The sequence below is a fragment of the Medicago truncatula genome, chromosome 6 (genome assembly GCF_003473485.1).
Source record: "Medicago truncatula cultivar Jemalong A17 chromosome 6, MtrunA17r5.0-ANR, whole genome shotgun sequence".
Classification (NCBI taxonomy): domain Eukaryota; kingdom Viridiplantae; phylum Streptophyta; class Magnoliopsida; order Fabales; family Fabaceae; genus Medicago; species Medicago truncatula.
Genome location: NC_053047.1, coordinates 33,736,989 through 33,763,510, shown reverse-complemented (window position 1 = coordinate 33,763,510; position 26,522 = coordinate 33,736,989). Strand labels below are relative to the sequence as shown.

General features: G+C 30.5%; 2 protein-coding genes across 2 annotated transcripts; one reads left to right on the top strand and one right to left on the bottom strand.

Annotated features, from left to right (window-relative positions):
* Positions 1–279: 279 nt before the first annotated feature.
* LOC11427840 (glutamine synthetase nodule isozyme) lies at positions 280–5,021 on the top strand. The gene is made up of 12 exons (XM_003619821.3): positions 280–586; positions 1,094–1,133; positions 1,264–1,367; positions 1,487–1,535; positions 1,679–1,785; positions 2,005–2,092; positions 2,444–2,572; positions 3,044–3,118; positions 3,237–3,290; positions 3,447–3,484; positions 3,848–4,007; positions 4,605–5,021. The coding sequence occupies exons 1-12, from the start codon at positions 513–515 to the stop codon at positions 4,755–4,757; spliced, it is 1,071 nt and encodes a 356-aa protein (XP_003619869.1). The 5' UTR covers positions 280–512; the 3' UTR covers positions 4,758–5,021.
* Positions 5,022–17,496: 12,475 nt separating this feature from the next.
* Positions 17,497–18,108, bottom strand: LOC11417655 (uncharacterized). The gene has a single exon (XM_024785635.2). It carries the CDS (start codon positions 17,925–17,927, stop codon positions 17,718–17,720), a length of 210 nt encoding a protein of 69 aa, XP_024641403.1. The 5' UTR covers positions 17,928–18,108; the 3' UTR covers positions 17,497–17,717.
* Positions 18,109–26,522: the final 8,414 nt, after the last annotated feature.

The window sequence follows — 26,522 nt, the reverse complement described above, 5'->3', positions numbered from 1 at the left end:
AGACGGACACACTAAGTTAAATGAACTATCCCACCCACCAACCACATCATTAAGTTTTAACAAATAAATTAAAAGACAATGCTTTTTACTCACCCTATCATACATTGCTCTTCACCTATAATTCATATTTTTGTGTAACAAGAACCATATCTACACCGCTAAATATGCTCATTAGATTCATTAAAAAATTCAAACTTATCATGTTTCTTGCTTTTCTTATAGAAAAAAGTTAAACGATAATCAATTTTTTTAGGAAGAATATAAATAATAATCCTATTTTTAAAATTTAATTAATTCTAAAAGATAAAAATAAAACCTCCAACCACCTAAAACCACGTCCAAATTAATCTCACTTTACTAGTAGTTTTCTTCATATCACTCATTATAAATAGTAGCATATGAAACACTCTCATTTAACCTTAACAAAAAAGCTAGAGATTCCTCTATAGCTATTTGTCTATTACTTGCTTTTCACACACTGTGTTCTTCTTCTTCCTTCACTATTCATCATCATGTCTTTGCTTTCAGATCTCATCAACCTCAATCTCTCAGAATCCTCTGAAAAGATTATTGCTGAATACATATGGTAAGGTTTTAAGGATCTTTTCTTGTTACATAAACCTTATGAAAACAGGGGATACTCTGTTTTTAAACAGGGGACTCTGTTTTTGTGTTCTGTTTATGAAAATCTTTTGATAAAGAATAAACACAAAAAATAATGTAACAACTTTGTTGCTATGTTATTCATTATGATTCTTGGTATATTTTAAAAGGGTTGATTCTTTTAGAACTTTTATTCAAATTAGATGTTGTTCTTCAATGTTCCTCCTTTACTATGGTTTATTTGTAGATCAAAGAGTTTATATATATTTTTTTATTGTATAGTTTTCTTATGGATAAATCCTAAAACCCTTGTTTTTGGTAGAATTAAACCCTCTATGGTTTATTTGTAATATTATTTTCTTGTATTGTTTTCTTATTGCTAATTCCTAAAACCCTTTTCTTTGGTTGATCTATTATGTTATGTGGAATAGTCAATCGCAATCTATAATATTAAATAAAAATTTAATTTTTTATATGTTATTATAAACAGGGTTGGTGGATCTGGTATGGACCTTAGAAGCAAAGCCAGGGTAATTGTTATTTCTTAATCCCTTATTAATCATCATTATATATAAAAAATAAAGTTTCATATACATTATGTTAATTAAATTTGTATTTATTCATTTATTGGTTTTTTTTTGGTGATTTTGAAATAAACAGACTCTACCTGGTCCAGTGAGTGACCCTTCAAAACTTCCTAAATGGAACTATGATGGATCAAGCACAAATCAAGCTCCAGGACAAGATAGTGAAGTTATCTTATAGTATGATTCAATTTATCACTCATAATTCTATGTTTTTTATTGTTTTTGCTAATTATTCTCACAAGAAACTTATGAGTCTTTCTTTCCTTTTTGTTTGTTGTGATTATTTGATAAAAAAGTCCACAAGCTATTTTCAAGGATCCATTTAGACAAGGCAACAATATTCTTGTAAGTTTTTCAATTTTTTAATTTTGACATAATTGGTTTATACTTTATATTAATTATATTTGAATAAGAAAATGCTTTTCTAGTTAATCAAAATGTATATTTTTTTTTTTGACAAATTTCACTTTGTGAAAAAAATTCTTCAGGTGATTTGTGATGTTTACACCCCAGCTGGTGAGCCACTCCCAACAAACAAGAGGTACAATGCTGCCAAAATTTTCAGCCACCCTGATGTTGCTGCTGAGGTACCATGGTATGTATTTTCTAATCTACTATTTTCATTGACATCGATAATAATTTAAAAAATATATAAAATGATTGAAGTAACTACATGTATATGGATTGTGTATGTATCAGTGTCGTGTATGTGTCAGACACATGTACTCTCTAACATGTAACACATTTGTCATATGAAGTATTAGTACTATTCTGATGATAACCAAAAATTAATATTTCTTAAATGTATTAACAGGTATGGAATTGAGCAAGAATATACATTATTGCAGAAAGATACTAATTGGCCACTAGGATGGCCTATTGGTGGCTATCCAGGACCACAAGTATGAATTTTTCTTTGTCATTTAGTACATTTTTTTTCCTTCTTGATTTTTGTTCCCTTTATGTTTATCTTGTTTTGGATTTATCCCAATTATCAAATTCTTCAACCAAATCTATGATACATTTCTTTGTGCCAAGGAAATGGTTTTTCTTACTACAAGTAGACAATGTAATGTCAAAAAAAATTGTACCTAAAATTTTTGTTTTTGTAACATTAATATGTTTCTTTACATTAATGTTACATTAATTTTTTTTGAAGGATTTAATGTTACATTAATGTTTCTTTACAAATAACTTTTCTTTCATATAATTTTTCTAAGGTTCTTTTGTGTAATTATTTTTTATTTTAACAGGGCCCATATTATTGTGGGATTGGTGCTGATAAAGCCTATGGTCGTGACATTGTTGATGCACATTACAAAGCTTGTCTTTATGCTGGCATTAACATTAGTGGCATCAATGGAGAGGTTATGCCTGGTCAGGTATTCATCACAATATTTGATTTTGCTTAAGAAAAAAATATAGTTGATTTCAATGCACTCATGATTCATGATTTGTTAAGCGCATGTAATATCAACCATGATTTCATCGATAGCTCATATTATTGACTTTATTTTAAAATAAAATAAATTGTTCATTTTAAAGGAGTCGGATGCTAACAAAATTCAGTAGAGTAAATAAACATTCTAATCTTTTAAATTGTAAAGACTTAAGAAATATGTTGATAGAGAGGAAATATTGATTTATATTCTTTAATTAAAAAGACTAGTTTGTTATTATGTGAATTTGTGGAATTATATTGATCAACTATTACAATTTCAAGTGCTTCTCTAAAAAAAAAAGTGCTAAAATGCTTAATTACTAGTTCTAGTATTCATGTTTGTTTTTTATTATTATCTTTTTGGTTTGTATTTAAAGTTAAATATTTTTTTAATTATATAACAATTTTATAGTGGGAGTTCCAAGTTGGCCCTTCTGTTGGTATTTCTGCTGGAGATGAGATATGGGCTGCTCGTTACATTCTAGAGGTAACTTATATTTTTCATATATTTATTTTCGAAATTATTTATTTTGAAGGCCATATGACAAAGAATATCAATAAAAATGTTATATCTGATGAAATTTTTATATATTATATTATTACAGAGGATCACAGAGATAGCTGGAGTGGTTGTTTCATTTGACCCTAAGCCAATTCCGGTTAGAATGCCCTTTTTTACATATTTTTAAATTTGTTAAAAACTTTTGTATGGTTGAAGAGTTGAAAGAGAAAGAAACAATTGATTATCTTATTCTTTATTAAATTTTTTTTTGTCCATTTTGAGTGATGTTTGTTTGTTACATTGTTGTTACTAGGGTGATTGGAATGGAGCTGGTGCTCACACAAACTATAGGTAACAAACATCATAATCTATTGGAGAAATTGTTCTTAAATTGTAGCTCTAGGGTCCCAAGTGAAATTTAAGTAAATGGATGTTGTTTTGCGATGTAGTACTATTTAGTATCTTCGAACAAACCACTATTTAGTATCTTTGTGCGAAAATAATGGTTTGTTCAGATAATGATTTCAACTGATTTGAACAAACCACTAATTTTGCAATTTGTGCTTTTGACCACAATGTTCAAATAGTTTCTATAAAATATAGTCGTTTTCAACAAACCACTATTTTTTGCAATATGCGCGATTGACAACATTATTCAATATGTAGTATCTTTGAGACATAGTCATTTTCTTATTATTTCAATGGTTATTCCAGCACCAAGTCAATGAGAGAGAATGGAGGCTATGAAATCATCAAGAAGGCCATTGAAAAGCTTGGATTGAGGCATAAGGAACACATTGCTGCCTATGGAGAAGGAAATGAGAGACGTCTCACTGGAAAACATGAAACAGCAGACATCAACACCTTTTCTTGGGTCAGTTCTTTACATTCTTTAACTATTGGCTAGAAGTATTCTGAATATGCCTAACAATTAGTGAAAAAAATTGAAATTTTCCTCATATTGGTAACAAATACCAAAAAAAAAAAAGATTTTTCAATAACAAACTAGGGTTTTGGTACTTCTTAGGGTTTGAATGATGGACTTTAGATATAAGGACATATTGTTGAGCTTGGTAACACAGACTTGTGATCTATGAAACACGGACACTCCTCAGATTAGGTGTGTTCGGTGTCAGACACGTGTTGGTGTCCGACACCGACACGAAACCTATGATTATACTAAAATATGTCATTTTCTTAAATTATTATCCGTATCTGTGTGTCAGTGTCAGTGTCCGTGCTTCATAGCTTGTGATCTAAATAGGAACGTTAAGATGTTGGAAGGTCCTTTACTGTGTGCCAAACAAAAATATACGAGGGCATATTCTTCTTTTTAAAAAATAAGGAAGTTATCAATTATTTTCAAAGATAAGAATCAAGATTGAAATATTATACAATTAGTTATCATAACATAGCTTAATGTTTTTGGATTTGGTATACAAATATTTATGTTATGTTCCATTGTATGTAGGGTGTGGCAAACCGTGGTGCATCTGTTAGGGTTGGAAGAGACACAGAAAAAGATGGCAAAGGTTACTTTGAGGATAGAAGGCCTTCTTCTAATATGGATCCCTATGTGGTTACTTCCATGATTGCTGAAACTACCCTTCTATGGAAACCATGAAGTCACAACCACTTGTCTTTGGATTTGGACCACATCACATTATGTGTTCAATAAATAGACTAGTTTATATCTATTATCATTATCATTATGCAAAGTGTTGCTTCATTAGTAGTAATTGTCCAAGTGGTCTTTAAGCACAAAGCATTTAGTCCATGTATTTGGATGAAAATAATTTTATCATTAATAACATGGTTGCTTCTTGATTTTACTCTAATAATTTCATGGATCAATAATGCAATGTTTGTTGCTCTTTCTTGGATTCAATGTGTTGCTTCTTTAGGAAAAGCTTGACCATTTAAATGTTCTTCTCCTTGTGGTAAAAAAAAAAAAAAAAACATTCTACAAAATAACTAAAATCCAATTTTAGATTTTAATGAGTTTCAGTTGAAGACGAATAGAGTTCAAGTTTGAATGTTAATCGAAACAATCTCTCGACTATTCACTCACAATCAAATTTTAGATTATCAATACTCTTTCTTTTTATGATAGCCAAGTAAGAGAGAATAAATTAGTTCTGAATAGTAAATAATTATGTGATGTAGTTGATACAATTAATTAAGCAATCTAAAACATTTGATTGACATCAAGACCCACATTTTAAGTTTAAATTTAGAACTATATTAAATTAATTATGAACAATTAATTCACATTTTTAAATTTAAAATTGGAATTAGATTTCCCTAACTGCCTAGTCATAACAAAACAATTTTGCTCAAAAAAAAAAAAAAAAAAGATTATTGGATTGTGGCAATTGTGTTATCATTGAACTTTAGAGAATTCAAATTTGAGATAACCTATCTACAAAATGTTAAGTGTTTTTTTTTTGTTTTTTTTTTCATTCACAATGGGAGAGGACAATAATAAGAAAGCAAAAAGGAACAAGAAATCTCAGTTACCCTTGAGTTGTATTGGTCACTAAATGATCTAGAATGGACCACCAACCTACCTTACCCTTTAAGAGGAAATGCAAATTCAATATGATTTCTCAGTCTCACATAGACAATTGCATAAAAAATGCAAAAGATAATATTCTTTTTCCATTTGTATGAAAATTGATGAAAAGTGGTGCTTACAATACATTCTTCACAAATTCAGCAATTGAATATTGTTATCAATGAAAGAGGTGCAACCGTCATGTGATGATAAGTAGCATTGAAGTGGTGAATCATTGTCAGATAAATATTATAAATATAATGTGCATGTGGGCATGAGGGGGTGCCAATATATGTGTCCTTTTCTATCTTTCCATCAAAGACACAATCCCATGAGGTAAGTAATGTCCTCCAATAAATATTATGTGTTTTTGGACTATATTGTTAGCAACCAAAATTTAGGTGGATTTAGTCTCACGTCAGATAGATATGATTCTTGAGATGAGTTCATAAAAAGTAGACATTTTTTATCATAGAAGTTGGTTTTATAAGGATGAGTAGACCTCAAATTTCAACATGATATCAGAACCTCCTCCTCCAAGATTCGTTGGACCACCTACTATCAGGTTTCTGTTGTCCGATCTCCACCATTTATGTTCATAAACCAAACTCAAATAGACACTTTTTCCACCGGTTGAATTTCTCGCATACTATACAATTTGAATTATAGAATCAGAATGACATAAACACTTCTAAGGTGAAAAAAGTAACTACCAAATAGAAGATATGGCTGAAGAGAAGAGTTGTCTTATAATCTATCTACCACTATAAAACAAACTTCTATACAAATATGTGTGCTTAATTTGTCTTATATGCACCCCCAATTGAAAGGAGTTCTACATGCTTTAGGAAAACAAGGAGAGATAGATAAAAACGAAAACATTATGATCTCTTTCTTGATAAGTAATGTATAGGCACATGTACATATGCACATTCCTATTTCTCTTTATGTTTTTGTTTTGATGTAAATCATAAATTTGGAAATTCTTAGGAGAAACTTTCTTTTTGACAAATACTTTTGGTCCAAATTATATAACATTCTTTTTCTAATCTTTGCTTAACCAAGCAATTTTTTCTGGGAGGATGTTGATAAAAAAAAAAAAAAAAATTGTTTGATATGTGAAGAATATTTTGGTTTTCACATTGTTAACCATTATTTATTTTTTTCCACGTTGCTAACCATTATTTCTATTCCGCACGTAAAAAATACTAGTAAATAAAGACAAAACTACGCTACGATCGAGTTTCCCTTGTTTTGATTCTCCCAATATTACTTATCATTTTAAGTAAAATAATTTGAAAATAAATTTAAATTTTATTCAAAAGAAAAAAATTATTTAACTTAAAATACCAGTAAAATTATCGAACTTAATTATTTCAAATAAGTCCACTAAAATGAAGGTGGTGTGTAAGGTGAACCATTAAGTAAGTGGTTCATGGTGTAACACAACGACTAGTCATTGAATTAAAGGATTCTATAGGATCTCATGGTGCACTCATCACACGTAGGGGGTGGGAATAGGCAAGGCTGAGCTAGGCTTTGCAAGGCCTAAGTCTAACCTGCCAATTTTTTTTAAGGCTTACGGCCTATCATAGGTTTACTTTTTAGGTCTGAGTCTGGTCTTCCGAAAGCCTGTTACGGACTACTAACATGTTTAAAAGCATATATCATGTGAATATATTTAAATAAGCAATGTGATCTAAGTTTCAATAGATTAGTGAACTAATAAATCAATTAGATTAAACTATCTTTTGATAATCAACATTAGTTTTTACGGAATTTGACTATATATTGTATCATATTTCAATTTTAGTTTATAATAATACATTTATATATGCGAAAATTAATATATATATATATATATATATATACACACACACACACACACACTAATAAGTTTAAATTATTGAAAAAGTTAACAAATTTATATTTTAATTAAAAGTACAAAATACAATATAATAATAAATAATATTATTCATATTTACTTAAATAGGCCGGCCTAATAGACTTTTTGAATGGCATGTGGTCTGGCCTTTTAAGCTAAATAGGTTTCTAAAAAAGCTTAGGCCTTCTCTATTTAAGAAAAAAGTCTGACCTGATCTGACCTGTCGTAGGCTAAGCCGTAGGCCCCTGTAGGTCAGCCTAACCTATTCTCATCCCTGATCACACGAAATATATTTTTCTTCTTCTTTCCCTCTCCCCAATTATGTCGTCCATTATAATTTAGGGCAATTTTTGCAAGATGTATTCTTGTGTTTTTTATTTCTTTTTACTCAGATGTATTCCTATGTTATAGTTTTAAAAAAAATGGAGGATTACAATTATAGGTGGCTCAGAAACTAAGAGAGACCTCATTTTCTAACTCTTAAATGAGAAACTCACAATTTTATATATTTCAATAATCAAAATATATATTATGTTAAAAAAATGATCAAAAGATAAATAAAATGTCAACAAAAGTGGCTAAGTGGTTGTCTAGTTTTGTATCATCTTCCCCAGGTTGAACAAAACTTTCCCTCGATTTTATATATAGCTCATCATCCAATTATGGTGGAAGGTTGAAAACTTTAATTGAAGGTTGTTCAAACACCATAGGTTCTTGAAAGTTCTACCTTATAAGCATTGTCATTGATTTTCCGAATTATTTTAAAGGGGCCATAAGCTCTTGGTGACAACTTGACATTTGGTTGTTTTCAAAATCGTTCTTTGAGAATATGTACCCGTACCAAATCTCCAACTTTAAAGATTTATTGATTTTTGTACATGTCTCGATTAGTCTTGTATCTAGAGTTTTGTTTAATTATCCGCTCTTAAACCTGTTTATGAAGTTTACTGATTTCTTTTGCTATATTGTCTGCATATGCACTAAACTAATGTTTATGTGATGATGAAGTCAAGTTTAGCACACTATGTGGTCGAGTTATGTATGCCACTTCAAAAGGATATATGCACTAAACTAATGTTTATGTGATGATGAGGTCAAGTTTAGCACACTATGTGGTCGAGTTCTGTATGCCACTTCAAAAGGATATTTTCCACTAGCTTCATTAGTTTAAATATTATAAGAAAATTTAACTTGTGCTAAGATAAGATCCCACTGTTTTAAATTTTTTACTATGAAGCTCCGAAGTAGGATTCCCAGAATCTTATTAACAACTTTAGTTTGTCCATCTGTTTTTCTTCAAAAAAAAGTTTGTCCATCTGTTTAAGGATGACTGACAATATTGAATTGAAGCTGGTACCCAACTTACTCCACGATGTTCTCCATAAGTGACTTAAGAATTTAACATCCCTATCAAAAGTGATGGGTTTTCAAATCCCATAAAGACAAACTTTTCCTTGAAATACAAGTAAGCAACTTGAACATAATCATTAGGCTTTTCACATAGGATGAAATGGGATATTTTTGAAAATCTATCCACAATTACCATCACAAAATCCTTTTGGCGTTAAGTCCGAGGCAATCCAAGGACAAAGTTCATGCTAGCATCTTTCCAAAGCCATTGATTAAATCTAGGGTTAATAGTGTTTTTCACCCCTGTAATATAGGTCATTTCCGGTTTTTGCCCCTATAAAATTTTCGGTTTGAATTGCATCCTTGTAAAACTTTTTTTTTTCTTCCGGACAACACCCCTCCCCCATCCAACTCAGCAAATTCGCTTACGTGGCACTGATTTGACATTTTTTTTTTAATTGGCCATGTGTAAAAAATATATCCACATCAGATTTTATTTTTAAAAAATAAAAAAAACATAAAAATATTCAGTTTTTTTCCAAAAATTTAAAAAATCGAAAATTAATCTTTAAAAAATTCAAGAAAAATATTAAGATTTTTTCCGAAATATGAAAAAACAAAAAATATAGTCATATTTGTTTCCAAAAAATTTAAAAATCGAAAAAAAAATAGATTTTATTTTTCAAAAATTTGAAAAAAAATCATAAAATATAATCATATTTTTTTAAAAATTAAAAAGATTTTAAAAAATTCTGGAATTTAATTTTCAAAATAAAAAAAAGCAAATTTTCAAAATTACAAAAGAGGTAAGATTTATTTTTAAAAAAAAATCTGAATTTTTTAAAAAAATCTGTATACAAATATAGAAAAAATTCAGATTTTTTATTCGAAAATTTTATTCCACAATTTTAATAAAATATTGGGAAAAAAATAATTTCATTCCACAAATATAAGATTTATGATTTCTACTTCCTCTAAGGAAAAGCTTAATTCTAGGAAAAATGAAATTTCCACGACTTTTTTAAAACCCTCTAAATTTGTATTTAGATTTTTAAAAATTATATTTTTTTCCAGAATATTTTGAAAAAATCTGACCTTTTTTTTTTTATTTTGAAAATTAAATTCCAGAATTTTCTAAAATCTTTTTAATCGAAAAAAATATTAAAAGTTTTTTTTTTCTTCTAATTTTTAAAATTTCTGATCGATTTTTCCAAAAAAAAAATACTATTTTTCTGTTTTTTTTTTATATTTCGGAAAAAATCTTAATATTTTTTAAAAATTATTTTTTATTTTGAAATAAAAAACTGAATATTTTTTGGATTTTTTATTTTTTAAAATTTGTTTTTAAATATTTTAAAAATAAAATTTGATGTGGATATATTTTTTACACATGGCCAATTAAAAAAAAATGCCAAATCAGCGCCACATAAGCGAATTTGTTGAGTTGGATGGGGGATGGGTGTTTTCCGGAAAAAAAAAGTTTTACAAGGATGCAATTCAAACCGAAAATTTTATAGGGTCGAAAACCGGAAATGGCCTATATTACAGGGGTGAAAAACACTATTAACCCTTAAATCTAATAGTATATTGTTTGTGCTTCACCGATGAAGGACTTAAGTGAACATTCACCCTTAAAGCCACAAAAAATACTAATAAAACAATTATTAATTTTTGAAAAGTAATTTTAAATTTTATTTACATTACTTTATTAGAATTTTTCTAATATTTTATGGGCTACTATCAATTGTGAGTTTTGATTTTACAAAACCGTGCTGATATTGTGATTCATTTGATGATGCTTAGTCTTGCTCGATAAACACGATTCATAATATTCCCTTCGTCCCATTTTAAATGAAATGGTTGACTCTGTTACGTATATCAATGCACAATTTTAAACATAAATATCTTTAATAATTTAATAGAAAAAAAATATGAAAATTTGATATTTTGAAAAGATTCTTTGAGACGAATCCAACAACATCTTATATGTTATATTTGGCTTTATATATTAGTAGAAAAATAAGGTCAAAACATATTATATGAACATTGAAGATTTTTAAAATAGGTCATTTAAAATAAGACGGAGAGAGTAATTAATTTTTGTCGTATAATATTGATTTTTGTAGAAACAAAGTGTATGTCCGACAACCAAGGTTGATGATGGATGGTAAAACTATAGTTATTTGGTTATGAAGATAAACATTATGTCTCTTTGCCATCGTCTTGACTATTAGCTCGTTGATGATTAGTCCCATTGAGAACCCAAATACTAGAGCATATGAATATATGATTACGAAAAGGAAGACTCGATCTCATTCTCACATAAGGGTGGAAATTTGATCCGTTAATCCAACATTCATCGGCTCATTAATCCATCTAAATCATCAAACGAACAAACGATTAGTTAATAGACTGGATTTAATCCATCCATTTTCATAACATGGATGGATCACAATACATTCACTTTTTTTTTTTATCCAATGAATCAACAAAAATCACAGCACAATTCCATTGTATGAAATATAATTCTTTTTTTTTTTGTAAAATTTATATAAATTAAATTTTTGAGTATTAATAAATTTTAGGCTAAACTGCACTTTTCGACTATTAAGGTTCAAAGTGTTGCGATTTTGGTCCCCTATTAAAAAAATTTACAATTTTGGCCCATTTCGTTCCAAAACTGCCGAGAAGACGCCACGTGTCCTATAAAAGGGGTCATAATTGCAACTTTTTTAGAAGATAAGGGGTCAAAAGATCATATTTCCCTTATGTTAAGGGGGTCAAAAGAGCATATTTCCGTAAACATGAGGGGTCACTTTTGTCATTTTTTCATAGCGGGACAAAATCACAACTTTTTAAAACTTAAGGGGTGAAAAGTGCTCTTTAGCCTAAATTTTATAAGTAAAAATTGGAAGAAAAAAAAGAAGTAAGAAGCAAACTAAATGTTTCAATTAAATTGAAAATTAATAATATGTAAAAATTGAAAGTAATAAGAAAAAAGAAGATACAAAGCCAGTTACTAGTAGATTTAAATATGTAAATGGTCCCTGTAAATAGGGCTCACTTGAGTTTTCGTCCATGAATTTACTAATCATTTGAAAAAGCCACAATAAAATTTAATCGGTTGACTTTTGATCCTAAACTCATTTGATTACTAACGTGGTACAAGTTGAGTATGTAATGACTATGATGACTCAACAAATGCCACCCAAAATGATCATTTTGTTGAGACCAAACAAATTCAAAATTACCATTTTACCCTTTTCTGTTTCTTCCATCACAATTCTTTTTCTTCTTCTGTTGTCCTTCCTCCTGCAACAACAATGGAGATTGGTGAGGTTGGATTTAGAGTGTTTTTAGATTCACACAAACACATACATGCACACAACATAAGATAAAATTGAATCTTCCATAAAATCAAAATACAACAAGGTATATGCACAAAACAATCAAAAACTAAAGGAGAAACTCAGGATTGGAGTGTCTTTAGTGCTAAGATGAGGAAGTGGGTCAATGGAGCAAACATGAAACAAAGCTAAAGGAACACTCATAACACAAAGTAGAAGTCGCAGATCATACCTCTTAAATAAAACAGAAGGAGCACGTGAGAATTGATCTTTCATACAATTTCCTAAATCCCACCCGATTCGTTTTGGATTTAAGTGGTTTTTCTTTCTGGTGAACAGATCGGGTCATGGATGAACCGATTTGGGCAGGGCTGGTGGATCGGGAGCGAGAAGGAGAGTGTGATGGTGATGTTGGAACAAAATTGAATTTGCACAATGCCACTGCAGTTTTGATGATAACAAAGTATTGAAGAACAATTGGATATGCTAATATATTTTTAAGCATGCATGACCATAAATTAAAATTTATTAAGGTCTAAACATATATAAAAGCATCAGAAGCACAAAAGAAGCTAAAAAATTTATAAAAGATTTTAAGAAAGGTCAATTAGAAGTCAACAATGTGATCATAAGTGAAGAATTCATCCATAAGCTATTGAAGACCATACTCTGGATCATCAGACTATGAGGACTTAGAAGCCATGTCAGTTTTGTCTTCTTCTGAGAAGGGTCGCTTTTAGGATCTAACTACGTACAATTTGCATCAATGATTTTCATATATATATATATATATATATATATATATATATAGACACACACACAAAGTTGAAATTGCTTTAGGGTTTTTTAGATTTTATATGATCTCAGATGTTGATTAAATATGATGAGAGATTGGAATTGATTTGGGTTTGGCCTATGTATTATACAAATTTAAAAATAGTTCTAGTGCAGGCGGGTTTGCACATTGTCGGTCCAATTTCTCTGGACCAAACCTGACCATTAAAAACCTCCTTAAACCGCCCGTTTGATATGATAACCTGTTTGAACTACTTTCATCCACCCATTCTGTTTTAGAGTGGTTCATGCATTGCAGGTTTTGATGGAATCGAGTCCTTGTCCACCCCCTACAGATGCATGAGACCCTCAAAGGCCAGTTGAAGAGGACACCCTTGCAAAGATTGCGACAGAAGAGGAGGGAAATCCCTCGCATGCACATGAGAGTCGTGACAACTGGGATACTAGCCAGTGACATGTACATGAGGGTACCCCAATTTGGGATGTTGCGCAACAAATCAAGATAGAGGCTAAAGGATTCTTCATGTATCAACTTAGGCTCCAAAGGAAGCGGAGCGAGAAGGGGTCGTACTACCTAGTAGGATAATTTGATGTGTATTTCAGGATATTATTGTTTGAATATTATTATAATTATGTTTGATATTATTGTTGATTTGGGCATTATGATGTACAAAATCATGTGTTATAGTGCGTTGTATTTTTGTTAAAATTATGCAATACATATTTATTAATCTGTAGAAACTGAATTTTCCTGTGTAATGTTGGTTCAGATTCTAGAATCTGAATGTGTATTTTACATGTTCGAATTATAGAACATGAACAACATATACCCATAGTGAAAACAAGTGTGTTTGGAACTTGATGTATGTGGTTTCTTAGTACAACTTAGATTCTATGATTTGAACTGTGAAATATAAGTAAATTACATGTTAAAATTATAAAATCTAAACTAGTAAAAGACATGATTTTCTATGGTCTACAACAGAGAGACACATGCTTAATATACATGCATAGATAGTGGTCTAATGACAAGGGCCGACGACGGATCGATGCTTGGAACGGAGTCGTATGATGCGGAAGTTTCACGTACGGTTCCCTGAGACGGGAGTGGCTAGAACTAGATATCTAAAGTCTGGGTCCCCTCGATCACCCTGTGGTCTACAACACACAAAACTTGTATTAATTGGCGTGTTTGATTCATTTTCATTCGACACCATAAAACAATAAACACACATCTAGTCGAAATGAACTCTAACGCAACATCAACTTACTACAATAAGAGGAATCCAAATCTGTGTAGGATCAATGTTGATATTAAATTGTCATTTATCAATGATCATCTAGATCAAATTAAAGGTCGTCTCAACTACAATGATAAAAGAAGGGCGGACAATGTTGTGTATCGTCGTCCGTCGTTATGGTCATATATACACGTTTAACTCGCCCATATAAAACTTAAACACGATGTCGATGTGAAAACCATGTTCTTTATACTTGTTCAATATAATTTGTAGGCCGGATCGAGTTACACGCTACCTTGGTAAGAAAGTTTTTTCATGCTATTCGAGAGAGTTTGATTTGTCCTAGAACTTATGAAGAATTTAGGACGTTCATAAATGAATCAAATGAAGAAACTAGTTTGTCTCATCCATGATTTTATGTGTTTAATGTATGTTCTTAATTTATGTTGCTATTGTTATAGTTGAATTATGTTATTGTTGTTGTTATAAAATCTGATTTAGTAGGAGTGTTATAAAATTAGTGTGTCACGTGTTTCAATTACTTTTAGAGTTTAGAGTCCAAAATCCCAAAAACATGGTTTTTTTTTTACGTTACCCATTGATAATTTGAGATAATTTATCCATCAATGAAAATATTCAATAATGATATTCATCTCTTTTGTTTTAGAATCGAATCATACTTATTATTAGAGGTAAATTACCCCCAATTTATCATTGGATAATGCATGCCTTATTGATAAGTTTTTTCTTATAATGAGTTACCATTTTCATCTCAAACTTATTCAAATACTTCATTTAACATGTGATCTGTATCTTTTTCATTCTAAAATTGAATCATATTTATCATTAGAGATAAATTACCCGTAATTTAACAAAGGATAATGTAAACTCACTATAAAACATGCTCCAAATTCTAAAGGGTAAAATAAAATAAAATGTAGAAGCGCGAGAAAGATGGGGAAATAATTTCAACGAAGAAGACGCATTCGACTAGGATGTTTTGTGTCTTATGAAAAAGATTTAGTTGACTTGGATTGGATGTATTTTCGTGAGATGAAGATGTTCTTGCTTTTTTTGAAGAGGTTCTTTCTAATAATGACTTAATTCTAGAACATGATAATCTATATCACGATTATTTTCATCCCATATTTACACGTACGTGAGTCTCAATCTCATTGTCTTGAACAACTTGTACACGTGCACAAAAGACACATTTTTTTTGTCAAGGATTTTGTTTAGGTCAAATTTGTGCTTGAACTTGCTTGTAAATGTTTCAACTTCAATTCCATTTGATGACTGTTTTTTTAACTAAATATGGTTGGTTTTCACATTGCTATCAAGTGAGTCTTTAACAATAAGAAAAACGGCGTTCTTTGATTCGTCAATTGTTGGTTCTTTGCCACAATGATTATTGAGTGCTCTAATGCTAATCCAATGGTCCTTCAATGTGAAAGTAAAATTAGTTCACAAATAAAAAGACATTCAAATACCTTTTTTCAATAGAAAAATGTAGATTAGACTAGACACATTCCACATAAGGTTAGAGAGAATTCCTAACCTCTTTAAAGATTTACAATCAAATTTACAAATAACCTATCAATCATAGAATTTTGAACTTGAACTCATTGATGTTTTTATATACCTTCAATGCCAAACATGATTTTGTTAGAAAAATGATGTTAAACATGATAAGTTTGAGTAAAAAAATTTGATAAAGAAGTGACATGCAATTTGACAACGTCAACTTTGCCTTGTATTTAAAGATTACAACAGACATCTTCCACCATCGTCGAGTTGATACTACATAATTTAGACAAGTGATTTCAACATGTTAAAGTCTCTTCAATATACACTTCTCAAACTCTAAAACCGAGTTCAATAGACGACAAGTAAATGAGGTAGCTCATATCTTTGCTGGAGTAGCCGCTTTATCCGTTAGTCTCAATATTTATTATCATGTACTTTATTGTATAAACTCTCTTATTATTAATGAAATGCTATAAACATTCTCTTTTCCTTTAAAAATCTATTCTGATCAATAAAAAATTAGTTAAAATTTAATTACAATTAGGTCTATCAAAATAAGACACCTTTTTCCTTTATATATATTTTTTTGTTGATAAAACTTTTTTTTCTTTCTATAATTATAAGTTGAGTGGAGTATAATATAAGAAACCTTGAATTAATCCTTGTAGACAATTAGACATAGCCTCCACCTAGTCCTTGTTTCCCGTTGTTGCACTTCTCAACCAGACACTCACCTACCACTCTCTATAAAGTCCAAAATTCTAATCAACTAATCTTGGTTGGCGTGACAAGAACATTAAAAAACAAATCATCTTAGATCCCACTATTAAAATATTGTCTGCGTTTTCATTTGTTAATTGGCTATTGCAAAACTATTATTCAACATTAATTCATGGTTGATATCCCAACATATCTTTGATTTAAATTCAAGTTAACATGGATGATGGTATTGTTGGGTTTTAGATCCTTGAAATTTCACATTTGGGATTTTATTTTGTGGAAGATATAACCATTAAAAATTAAAATTCATTAACATATGATTTTTTTTAACACGCGCAACTTCATAGATAAATTCTTCAAGTCAAATATAACTACGATGGACAGTAAAATTCTCTTTCAAAATTTTTAATGTTGTTGCATTCTTATGATGAGGTGACAATCTCAAAGTTTTAAAAAATATATTTTTCATATAATTTATATGATATCTTGATATGAGATGACTGAAATGTTTTTCAGGTGATGGAGATGATCAAATTGTCATTAGCTTGATATAATCTATTGTTGAAAGGGATCTAATAAATAATTTTTTTAAGGATCTAATAAATACTAAAAATTATATAAAAAAGAGTGAATTAGTTTATCAAATTTTATCAAAACTTTATCAAATTTTAATTTCCTTAATGAATCCCATAATCATAAAAAAAAAAAAAAAAAAAAAATCAATATTCCTGGAAGACAAGAGCATCCAAATTTGAATTATGGAATATTTCAAAATCATGGTTCCTAAATAGGTGCATGCAAATTGTAATTAATTGAACTTGTCCTTCCTTTGAACTTTCCCACTAAACCATTCAAAATTGAGAATCCTTATAAGACCAGTTCCTAACCTCCACCACCAATGAACTTGAATAAACATAATAAAACACAACAACAAAAAATCATAACACTAAAACAAAAACAAAATCATATATTCAATAATACTATTATTTCTATTTACAAAAAGAAAAATATAACTAAATATCTAAATATCTCTGATTAAAAAACAGAGGAAAACAGAGAAAGAAACAGGGGAAGCATACAAAACCTCCCTCTACAATCTCCATACATCATCATCATCATCATCATCATCATCATATAAGACTAATCCAAAACCTTATAAACTCTATGAATCACCAACTGAAATAGCTTGGCCTGAAATTCCCAACGGTGACCGCGAAATTCGTCGCGAAATCTCCCTTAGAACAGGTCTTATCTCAGGCTTACCAGGTGACCAATCAAATATTTTCTCTGATTCTTGCTTGATCTTCATAACTTGACTATGAATTGGTATACCCTTTTGTCCTACACCTTCATCCTTCTTGTTATTCTTCATGTTGTTACTCTACACAAAGTTTCCAAGCCCTAAATATTTTTCTTCTCACAAAGAAAGTTTCCAAGCCCTAAATATTTTCTTCACACAAAGTTTCCAAGCCCTAAATATTTTTCTTGAAACAAAGTTTCCTAGCAAATATGTAGAGATATAACCTATGTGTGTTAAAATATGTATTTTTTGAATAGGTATATGAGTTTATATATATAGGTGTGTATGTGACACATAAGGAATACAATTATGAAACGTAAGAGATAAGAGATTGGAGAAGTTTGGTGGGAAAGCTCTATTCTTTAGGGATCAGTTTGAAGGGGACTAAATTGGACCATGTCGTTGACAGAGAGAGAAGGTTCTATATTATTTGTATGACTCATTTTGTTGACCATGGTTCTATATGGAAAGTCATATTCAAAACCAATTTGATTGAATTATTATTTGCTTTAATTAGAACATTCCCATGTTCTCATGTTGTAGTTTTGATTCTTAATTTTTTTACGTCAAGTTGTTGTTTTTTTATTTATGTGGCACACATTTTTATGGTACTACATATAAGTTTTTTTTTATAAAATAAATATAAAAAATAGGTGTGAATTGTCCCATAGGTTAGCTCAGTTGACAGTGATAATGTGTTAATATGCGAAAGTCGTAATTCAAATTCAGACGTCCCACTTATTTATCTTAAAAAGTGAATTTTAGTCATGACTATTTTAAAAAAATCTAGTTGCCCAAAAAATATGTGTGAATCTTAAGTTTTTTTATGCTACATCATATGTGACACACATATTTTTGATATTACATCATAAGTTTTTTTTGTTTTGAGTAGCATAGTGAATAAGTGGAGTGTTTAGGGTTCGAAACTAGAGATAACAATGTATAATTTCTGACAACTGAGTTATGTTAACGAGAGTTAAATTCTTTGATATTCCTAAAAAAATCAGAAGTTTTTTTTTATAGAAAAAAAGTAGATAAATGTCATTTTACAACTTGGAACCTTTATTCTGTTTTTGATGAACAACTTGGAACTTTTATTTCATAGAAAAATACATTCTCCATATACCTATTTTTGTGAATGATTCAATGATTGATTATGTGGGTACGGCAAAAAATTCAAATGGATAACATCGATACAATCAATTCAGATGCTTTTTTACTTGGTTGCCAACAAAATGGATAAATACTGAGAATTGTAGCAAGTGGTCGATATTTATTTATTGTAATAAAAATATTTTTATTTTAAACTTTTTTCCATATATCTCTGTCATTTAAAAACTAAACTAAATAAATATTTTTTCATGAATGTTTAAAATAATACAAAATTACTTTATAGCATTTTCAGTTGATACTCTAATAAATTTTTTTAAAGGAGTTTTGTGGAAAAACATCAATAAAATAATTTTATCTATGTTAATTTGATTAAATAATAACATGTGTATATGTCGGCTATGAGTGCATTTATATTACTATGAGTGAACATTTTTAAGGTGGTTTTTTTGTTATGTGTGAACATGATATATTTTAATTATATTGGATATATTCATTCATTGTTCTGGTCAAAGGTTTATCAAATACTACCTCTATTTTGTTATTTGTGTGTCCGTTAGTTGGAGGTTCAACGAACTTTCTAACCTCCCCAACTTGAAAATATTAATATTTAAATTGACTTGTGATTTGACTCAAAAATTTGATAGATATCAATGACATAGGTTTTTGTTTTGTTTTGGTGGTATTAACTATTAAGCATAAGCACCGATTGAGTAAAGCACTTAGGCCTATAAATCATTCCAAAACAAAATGTAATTGGTTAGATGGTATTGATTTGAGACTCTGTAGCTACATTCTCTTGGGATTTTAAGTTCGATTTTCTCTGCTGCAAATTTAATAAGTTAGTTTGACATCTTAAAAAAAAAATCAAAAAAAAAATGTTATGACCATTCTCTAAAATTGAGTAAAATGTTATTCAACACCGATTAAATAAAGAATTTTGGTATATAAATCATTCCATAACAAAATGTAACTCATTTGGGTTGGTCGGATAGAGTTGACTTGATAGTTTAAAGTGTTTTTCTCTCAGAATCTCACGTTCAATTTTTCTCAGGTCAATATAAAAAAGCAAAATGCTATGACCATTAATTCCCCAAAACTCTTTGAATAACTTGAGAAAATCAATTAAGTTGAAACTCACCTGCCTTATATACTAAGATTAAACTTGACATGATTATTGTGTGAACTGAGCAATTTTTTTTTGTCAAGGGTCCATACCTAAATTGAAATAGGTCGTGGCAAATTGAATTTGTTTTCGTGATGTTCTCCAGTGTCATTTGCTCAACATAGCTAGATTAAACCCATTCAAGATATTGTGAAAATTTTGTGATTTACTCAAGTTTTTTTGTTGCAAATCCTCACCCTTAGATGATAGTACATGATTGATACATAGAATGTTATGTTCAATGATGGCGAAATGAAATGTCATCATCTACATGGATACGTGTAGCAGTGTTAATTAACTAAACCATCCAAACTACGTGACTGTCCCGCAATATCATTCTCACCCTAAACCATAGAGCAGGTGCAAATTTATCATCTTTCATTTTCGGTCAAATATATTTAAAGGTTCTTTAAATTTTTTGTTTTTTTTAAAGTGGTCCTTTAAGTTTCAAGAATTTCAAACAAGTCTTTGAAGTTTCAAAATTCTCAAACAAGTCCTTTTAGTTTTTGAATCCTTTCAAACAAGTCATTTTAGAGGATGATGGTGATGATTAAGATGATAGCAACAAAGAGCATTATCCACCATTTGTCATGCCTAAAAAGATGACTAATTTTAAGTGGGTGTTAGAAGCCAGATTTGGTACCAAAGATGAGTTCAAGGAAGAAACTACCAACTATGTTATTTACATTAGGACTTGTTTGAAACGATTCAAAAACTAAAATGATTTGTTTGAGACTTTTAAAACTTAAAGACCATTTTGAAAAAAACGAAAAACTTAAACGACTTTTAGATGCATTTGACCTTCTTTTTCTCTTCGTATCTCTGAATATAGTTCAGTTGGTAAAAACGTAATATATAAAGATCGGGTTAAAATCGTGTATTTTCCATCTATTTACTTTAAGAAGTGAATTTCTAACGATTAGATAACAAAGTGAATTTCTAACTATCATATAACATTAAAATAAATAAAAAAAATTAGCTAGCCTAAATTATTATTCAGAATTTAAAAAGTCAATTATATATTCCTATGACAGTAACTCTTTTTGACTGGTTTTCTAATAATAGGAACTTATTTTTTAATGGTAAATATATCTATCTATCTTTATATAATGAGAAATCTCCAAACAATAACTTAGAACTGAAATAATTAACTAAGATAATCTAAAATATTTGACATACAAAATTCTGCATCATTTTGTTCAAATAGATTTTGTTAGCTTGTTGGTTGATCATTTATTCACTACACTCTAGATTTCATTCCCAAATTAAATTGATTTTATTCTATAGAGTTTTTTATGTAGGGTTTTTAATGAGGTAGTAAATACAACTTATGAATTTTAAATACCAACATAATTGGTATGTCATTTTTTTCAGATGATGCTCTTGCATTCTTTTTTTTCAAAAAAAATAAAATAAAATTGGCAATTCAAAATTATTTTACACTTTCATGCAATTTAACTTGATAATGACAAACATAAAAATGAAGTCAAAGAACTTTATGCCATTTCAATAGTTTATCATTGACGCACTCAAGAATTGTATAGATGTTGTTTCAAGTAAAAGTATGTTTCCACACTTTGGAATATATGAAGAAATTTGATTGTGCATGCTATGAAAACGTGTACGCCAACCTTCAAGGAACTTTTTGGACTGTGCCTTACCTATATATATCATCTTGCTTTCATATTCCGTTTATAACCAACAACAAAATGAAATGTACTCCATGTGTATAAATATACAAATTCTAGATGATGAAAAGTTTCTACCAAGAAAATACATGGAATTTGTGTTTCTCAATATGTGTTATTTAGACATGCACTGTGTCTCACATCGTATAAAATACAATTTAAATGTATGTGATGTTAGTGTAACATCCCGCTCGTCAAGTCCGAAAATTTAGCAGTCGATGTATCAGAGGGAGAGTGTCCAGGAAGGTTATGGTAAAACAGAAAATACTATTATACAGTGTAAGTTATGTGTGGGTTAAACTATCAGTGTCGGAATGAGAACGATTAAGACCAAGGGCGTAATGGTATTTACACATAAGGGGTATATAAGGATTATGGGTCACAAGTAACTCATTATTCTTGTTGCTTTCTATCACTAGAATTCAGAAATGGAAGTTTCTCTCCCCAGTGGCGGATCTTAAGTATATTTTTTGGGGGTGTCAAATATTTGAAGAATATATATTAAATAGTTTAAAAATATGTACAACATTGTTATCTGGTGTAGTGGTAATATTGCCTTACTGATACATGGGGATGCTGGTTCAAATCTCACCAGGTCCGCCAGGGAATCGAACGCGTGACCTTCAATTCACTAAGGGAGCGGATAACCACTTCAACGGCAATGCATTAGTGAAAATAACATGCATAATATGAAATTTATATATAAACTGGGGGTGCAGTGGCACCTAACTTGTGTTTTGGTTCCTCCATGATTACTAGGGAAGTAAAGGTTTGAGTTAAGCTTGGAATTACATCTCAATCCTCATGAGAAGTAAATCAAGAAGTTAGGGTTTTGGGTTGATATGGCTCAAGTGATGGCTTAATCATGAAGATTTCTTCAAGAATGGATGTGGCATGTTTCCCTCCATTTGGATCCTCATTCTTATACAATTATATGGGCTAGGGTTTGGTGCAGAGATTCAAGGAACTTCAAGTTTATATCAGAGAATCATTAGGTGAGTTCTTAGATAGTTAACCCTCCTATGGTTTGAGCAATCTTAGTGAGGAATTCATAAATTTATGCTAGATTAGTGTAGAATGACTTTTAGTACCCAATGTCAATTATGGTTGTCTATATGTTTAAATTGCCATGCAGGATATTTTATAATGTTATTTGAGTTGCTGGATTATTATAGTGCATTGCAGGATCAAATTGGACGAGTTTTGGGTCAAAAATGAAAAATCAGCACCACAGACCCGAAGAAACTCGCTAATGAAAATCATGGCAATCTAATCATATACGACAAGAATGGCATAAGAGAGTTGAGTATGTTTATTCGGGTAGCGATAAACTAAGAATGGGAAAAACATAGAACCTCGGCATAGACCGTCGAGAACCTAGAAAGTTAGTGAGAACCCTAAGCAAGTTAAGTTAAGTTAAGTTATGATCAAGTAGGCAAGTACTAAGACAAGTTAATATATATGGTCAAGACCATAAAGTAAGATGTAGGTGTCGTGTCTTTCAGTTATCCACGCCAAGGGGGATACGAGAGGTTCTCCAAGGGGAACGGGATACGCTCCGCATGGTAGGCCCGCACGTCACCGAGGGAGTCCGATGTACCTTAGCTAGGTTTTCATCGGTCAAGTAAGGGATTAACTTTCGGGGTTACTCCACTCGGGATTAATCCGTAAAATAAACTGAGATAATATTGTTTGTTCAACACTAACTGCTAACTTAATGAATGAACATGAAACTATATGCTTATGTTTACGATAAGATGCAAGAAATGTATAAGTTTAGGAATCAAGATAAGACCAAGAAATTATACCGACGACGATTTTTAGTATTCCCCGATCGTCCGGTCTAGGATCATGTCATGAAGAGTTATGTTTAGGTCTTGATGCGTTTACCGTATCTCGACACTGCGGTGTTAGGTTCCCCTTTACCGCCATGACATGTAGAGTAAGACAAGACTTATCAATTATGATACGAAGAACCTATGACGGATCTAGTATGCACGACCGTCTAGACAAGCAAGCCCGCACACGTATAATCAACCGACAGGTTGTATTGCAGACACGTGGTGACCATAGGTTCTCCCCGAGGTTACCTATAGCCTAGGATTAGGTAGAACTCACTAAGACATTATGTCTCATCTCAATCCTTATTTGTTTCAGATAAACAGGTTGGTACTGCAAGCTCGTCGCCGAATGAATATTTCAGCAAGTGCATGTTCGTATCCGCTGTAGGATGTCATGGATATCAAGGATGCTTTTACTATGGTTTAGACGAGTAGTGTTGTTTTGTTGTTGTACGAACGCGTATTATTGTATAAGATATTCATTCGAATGTATTCAAGTTGTAAATTTTAATATATCAAGTACTAAAGATAATGCACATACTAAACTTTCTAGATACGTTTAGTGTGGGCGTTACAGTTAGAAATTAGGAAAGAGAATAAACAACATAAATGTCGGAAACAACATGTCGATATTATAAAGTTAATATCGAATTTTGGATGGTATTTAATTTGGGAAATGAGACTTCTTTTCCACCATGGGAAAGTATTTTTTTGACCATTAGATCAAATATAGTTCATAATGTTATCATAGACACTCACCACAATATTTTATTCACTCTCCTCCATATCTCTCTCACTCACCACTCACCTCCCATATGAGACAAAAAATCAAAGTTAAAAATATTCATCTTCTTTGCCCATCGCTGCAAATGGGTTAAACAACCCGGATTTTGACCCGATTCGATCACTATGTACATGCAACCGTTTAATTAGGGATGAGTGTGGCACCTCTTTATTTATTTTTATCCATTAAATTACAAGCATATATCTCTCTCTTTAATCTAATCTACAATACGTCATTTATGTTTTTATTTTTTAATATTCAATTTCTGAAATTTTAATTGGATGAAGATGATATGATGTTGAAGATGATAATACTGTGTTGTTGATATGATGCTCAGAAAAATTTAATTCCTTGGCCATCTCAGAAAGCCTAGCAAAAATAGCAATAGAATAATGCTTGCAATTATCATAGACAATCATTTTTCTGATTTCACTAAATTCCACTTTTAAATTAAGATCTTGTTTTTAGGAAGATGAGTTTGTTCTTCAAATTAAGAAATTTGGGATCCCACTTTTTTATTCCACTTTCAATTGATATGGAAATTGCAAGCATGATTTGAGTTTGATAGAGCTGGAGGAGTAATGAGATGAAGATTGCTCCTGATGCTTTGAGGGAAAAATAATGAATAGGGTCCATAATAAAGATGTGTTCTACACTTGATTCAATGTTCAGAAAAAGCTTTTCTATGGTGGAAAAAAACTAACCTTTCCCAAATTAAATACCACCCGAATTTTGTGTTCAAGAAACATTTTTGTTTTCGCATGAGTTTCTCTTTACCAAATGAAATTATTTCATATTAAAAGCTTCTCATGACTACAGGTAGAACCAAACCAAAGTTTCTCATTTTTTATAGACTTCAAAGCATCGTTGGAAGCAAAGCCCCTAACTAGAACTTCAACGGCGGTGCCAACCTTTACGAGCATGCAGAAAAGGATATTTAGAAAAGATGACATAAACTGTGGACAATTGATATTGCTTTTAAAAGTTTATTAATTACATTGCAGAAAAGATATGTAGTAAATTAAGTAGGTGTATGTTATTAAATATAATGATTAATGTAGTTTAAATTTAAAGATGATCTTATAGAAAAGATAAGATGATCTTATATTTAGAATATACTATGTGAAAAACTAAAAATATACTTTTTCTTTTTTTAAGGAAAATATATACTATTTTTGTGAAGTATAAGGGCTAATAATATTTTTTTTTTTTCTGAGTAGTTTATTGGTTAAAAATCATCCGGTAAATAGATTAAGAATATGAGATTCGAACTCCGACCTATGCATACTCAAATGACCTTGACAACTTAGTTATGCTAACGGGGACATATATATCAATTTTTATATGGACCAAAACTAACAAAAGTATAACTTTATAAGAACTAAAAATGTATATCTCTAACCCTATTAATATACTTTCCTTTTATGCTGTGAAATATGCATCTATGCGCGTAACTCTGCAAAAACTGAGTTAAATATTTTTTTTTATGCAATGATTATGTATGAAAATTAAATATCGGTGGAAGGCAAACGAACAATAGGCTATCCCGCTAAGTCTTTTTGGATGACAAAACCAATCCTCATAAACACAAAATCCATCGACCTAGAAGACATAATGTTTCTCTGCATGAGCCTTTGAACTCTATGTTGAAGGCCAACAACATCTAGTGCTAGAAAGCCAAAAATGTCAAACATAACTGGTAAAAAAGCATGTTGATTGTCAGAACATGTTTGACCATTTTGTTTGACGCGACTTTGAGGGTTGCATATCTCACCGTAAAAGCCTTGGTCCTCAATCTCACAAGTAATGAAACCTCAGTCAAGTTCACATATGAATGTTTTTCTTCTAACCACGCGCACACAATAACATATGCTGGCCTAATTGTTGATCTTTCATCTAGGGGTAAGACAAGAAGTTCACATGTGCATTCTTCTTCTTCTTCTTCTTCTTCTTCTTCTTCAAGCTCCTTACAATAATCAGCATGCTCTCCAGGACACCTCATTAATAAGAAATAATGGAATCATGGGGTGATATCTAAGGATAGTACGGTACTCTACTTGTGACATATGTTGACCTAAC

What these genes read in the sequence shown, in the direction of transcription:
- LOC11427840 (XM_003619821.3), top strand. Translation starts at nt 513, where the DNA reads ATGTCTTTGCTTTCAGATCTCATCAACCTCAATCTCTCAGAATCCTCT. An exon ending in ACCTTAGAAGCAAAGCCAGG is followed by an intron (nt 1,134 to 1,263) that starts GTAATTGTTATT and finishes TGAAATAAACAG; the next exon opens with ACTCTACCTGGTCCAGTGAG. An exon ending in GATAGTGAAGTTATCTTATA is followed by an intron (nt 1,368 to 1,486) that starts GTATGATTCAAT and finishes TTGATAAAAAAG; the next exon opens with TCCACAAGCTATTTTCAAGG.
- LOC11417655 (XM_024785635.2), bottom strand. Translation starts at nt 17,927, where the DNA reads ATGAAGAATAACAAGAAGGATGAAGGTGTAGGACAAAAGGGTATACCA.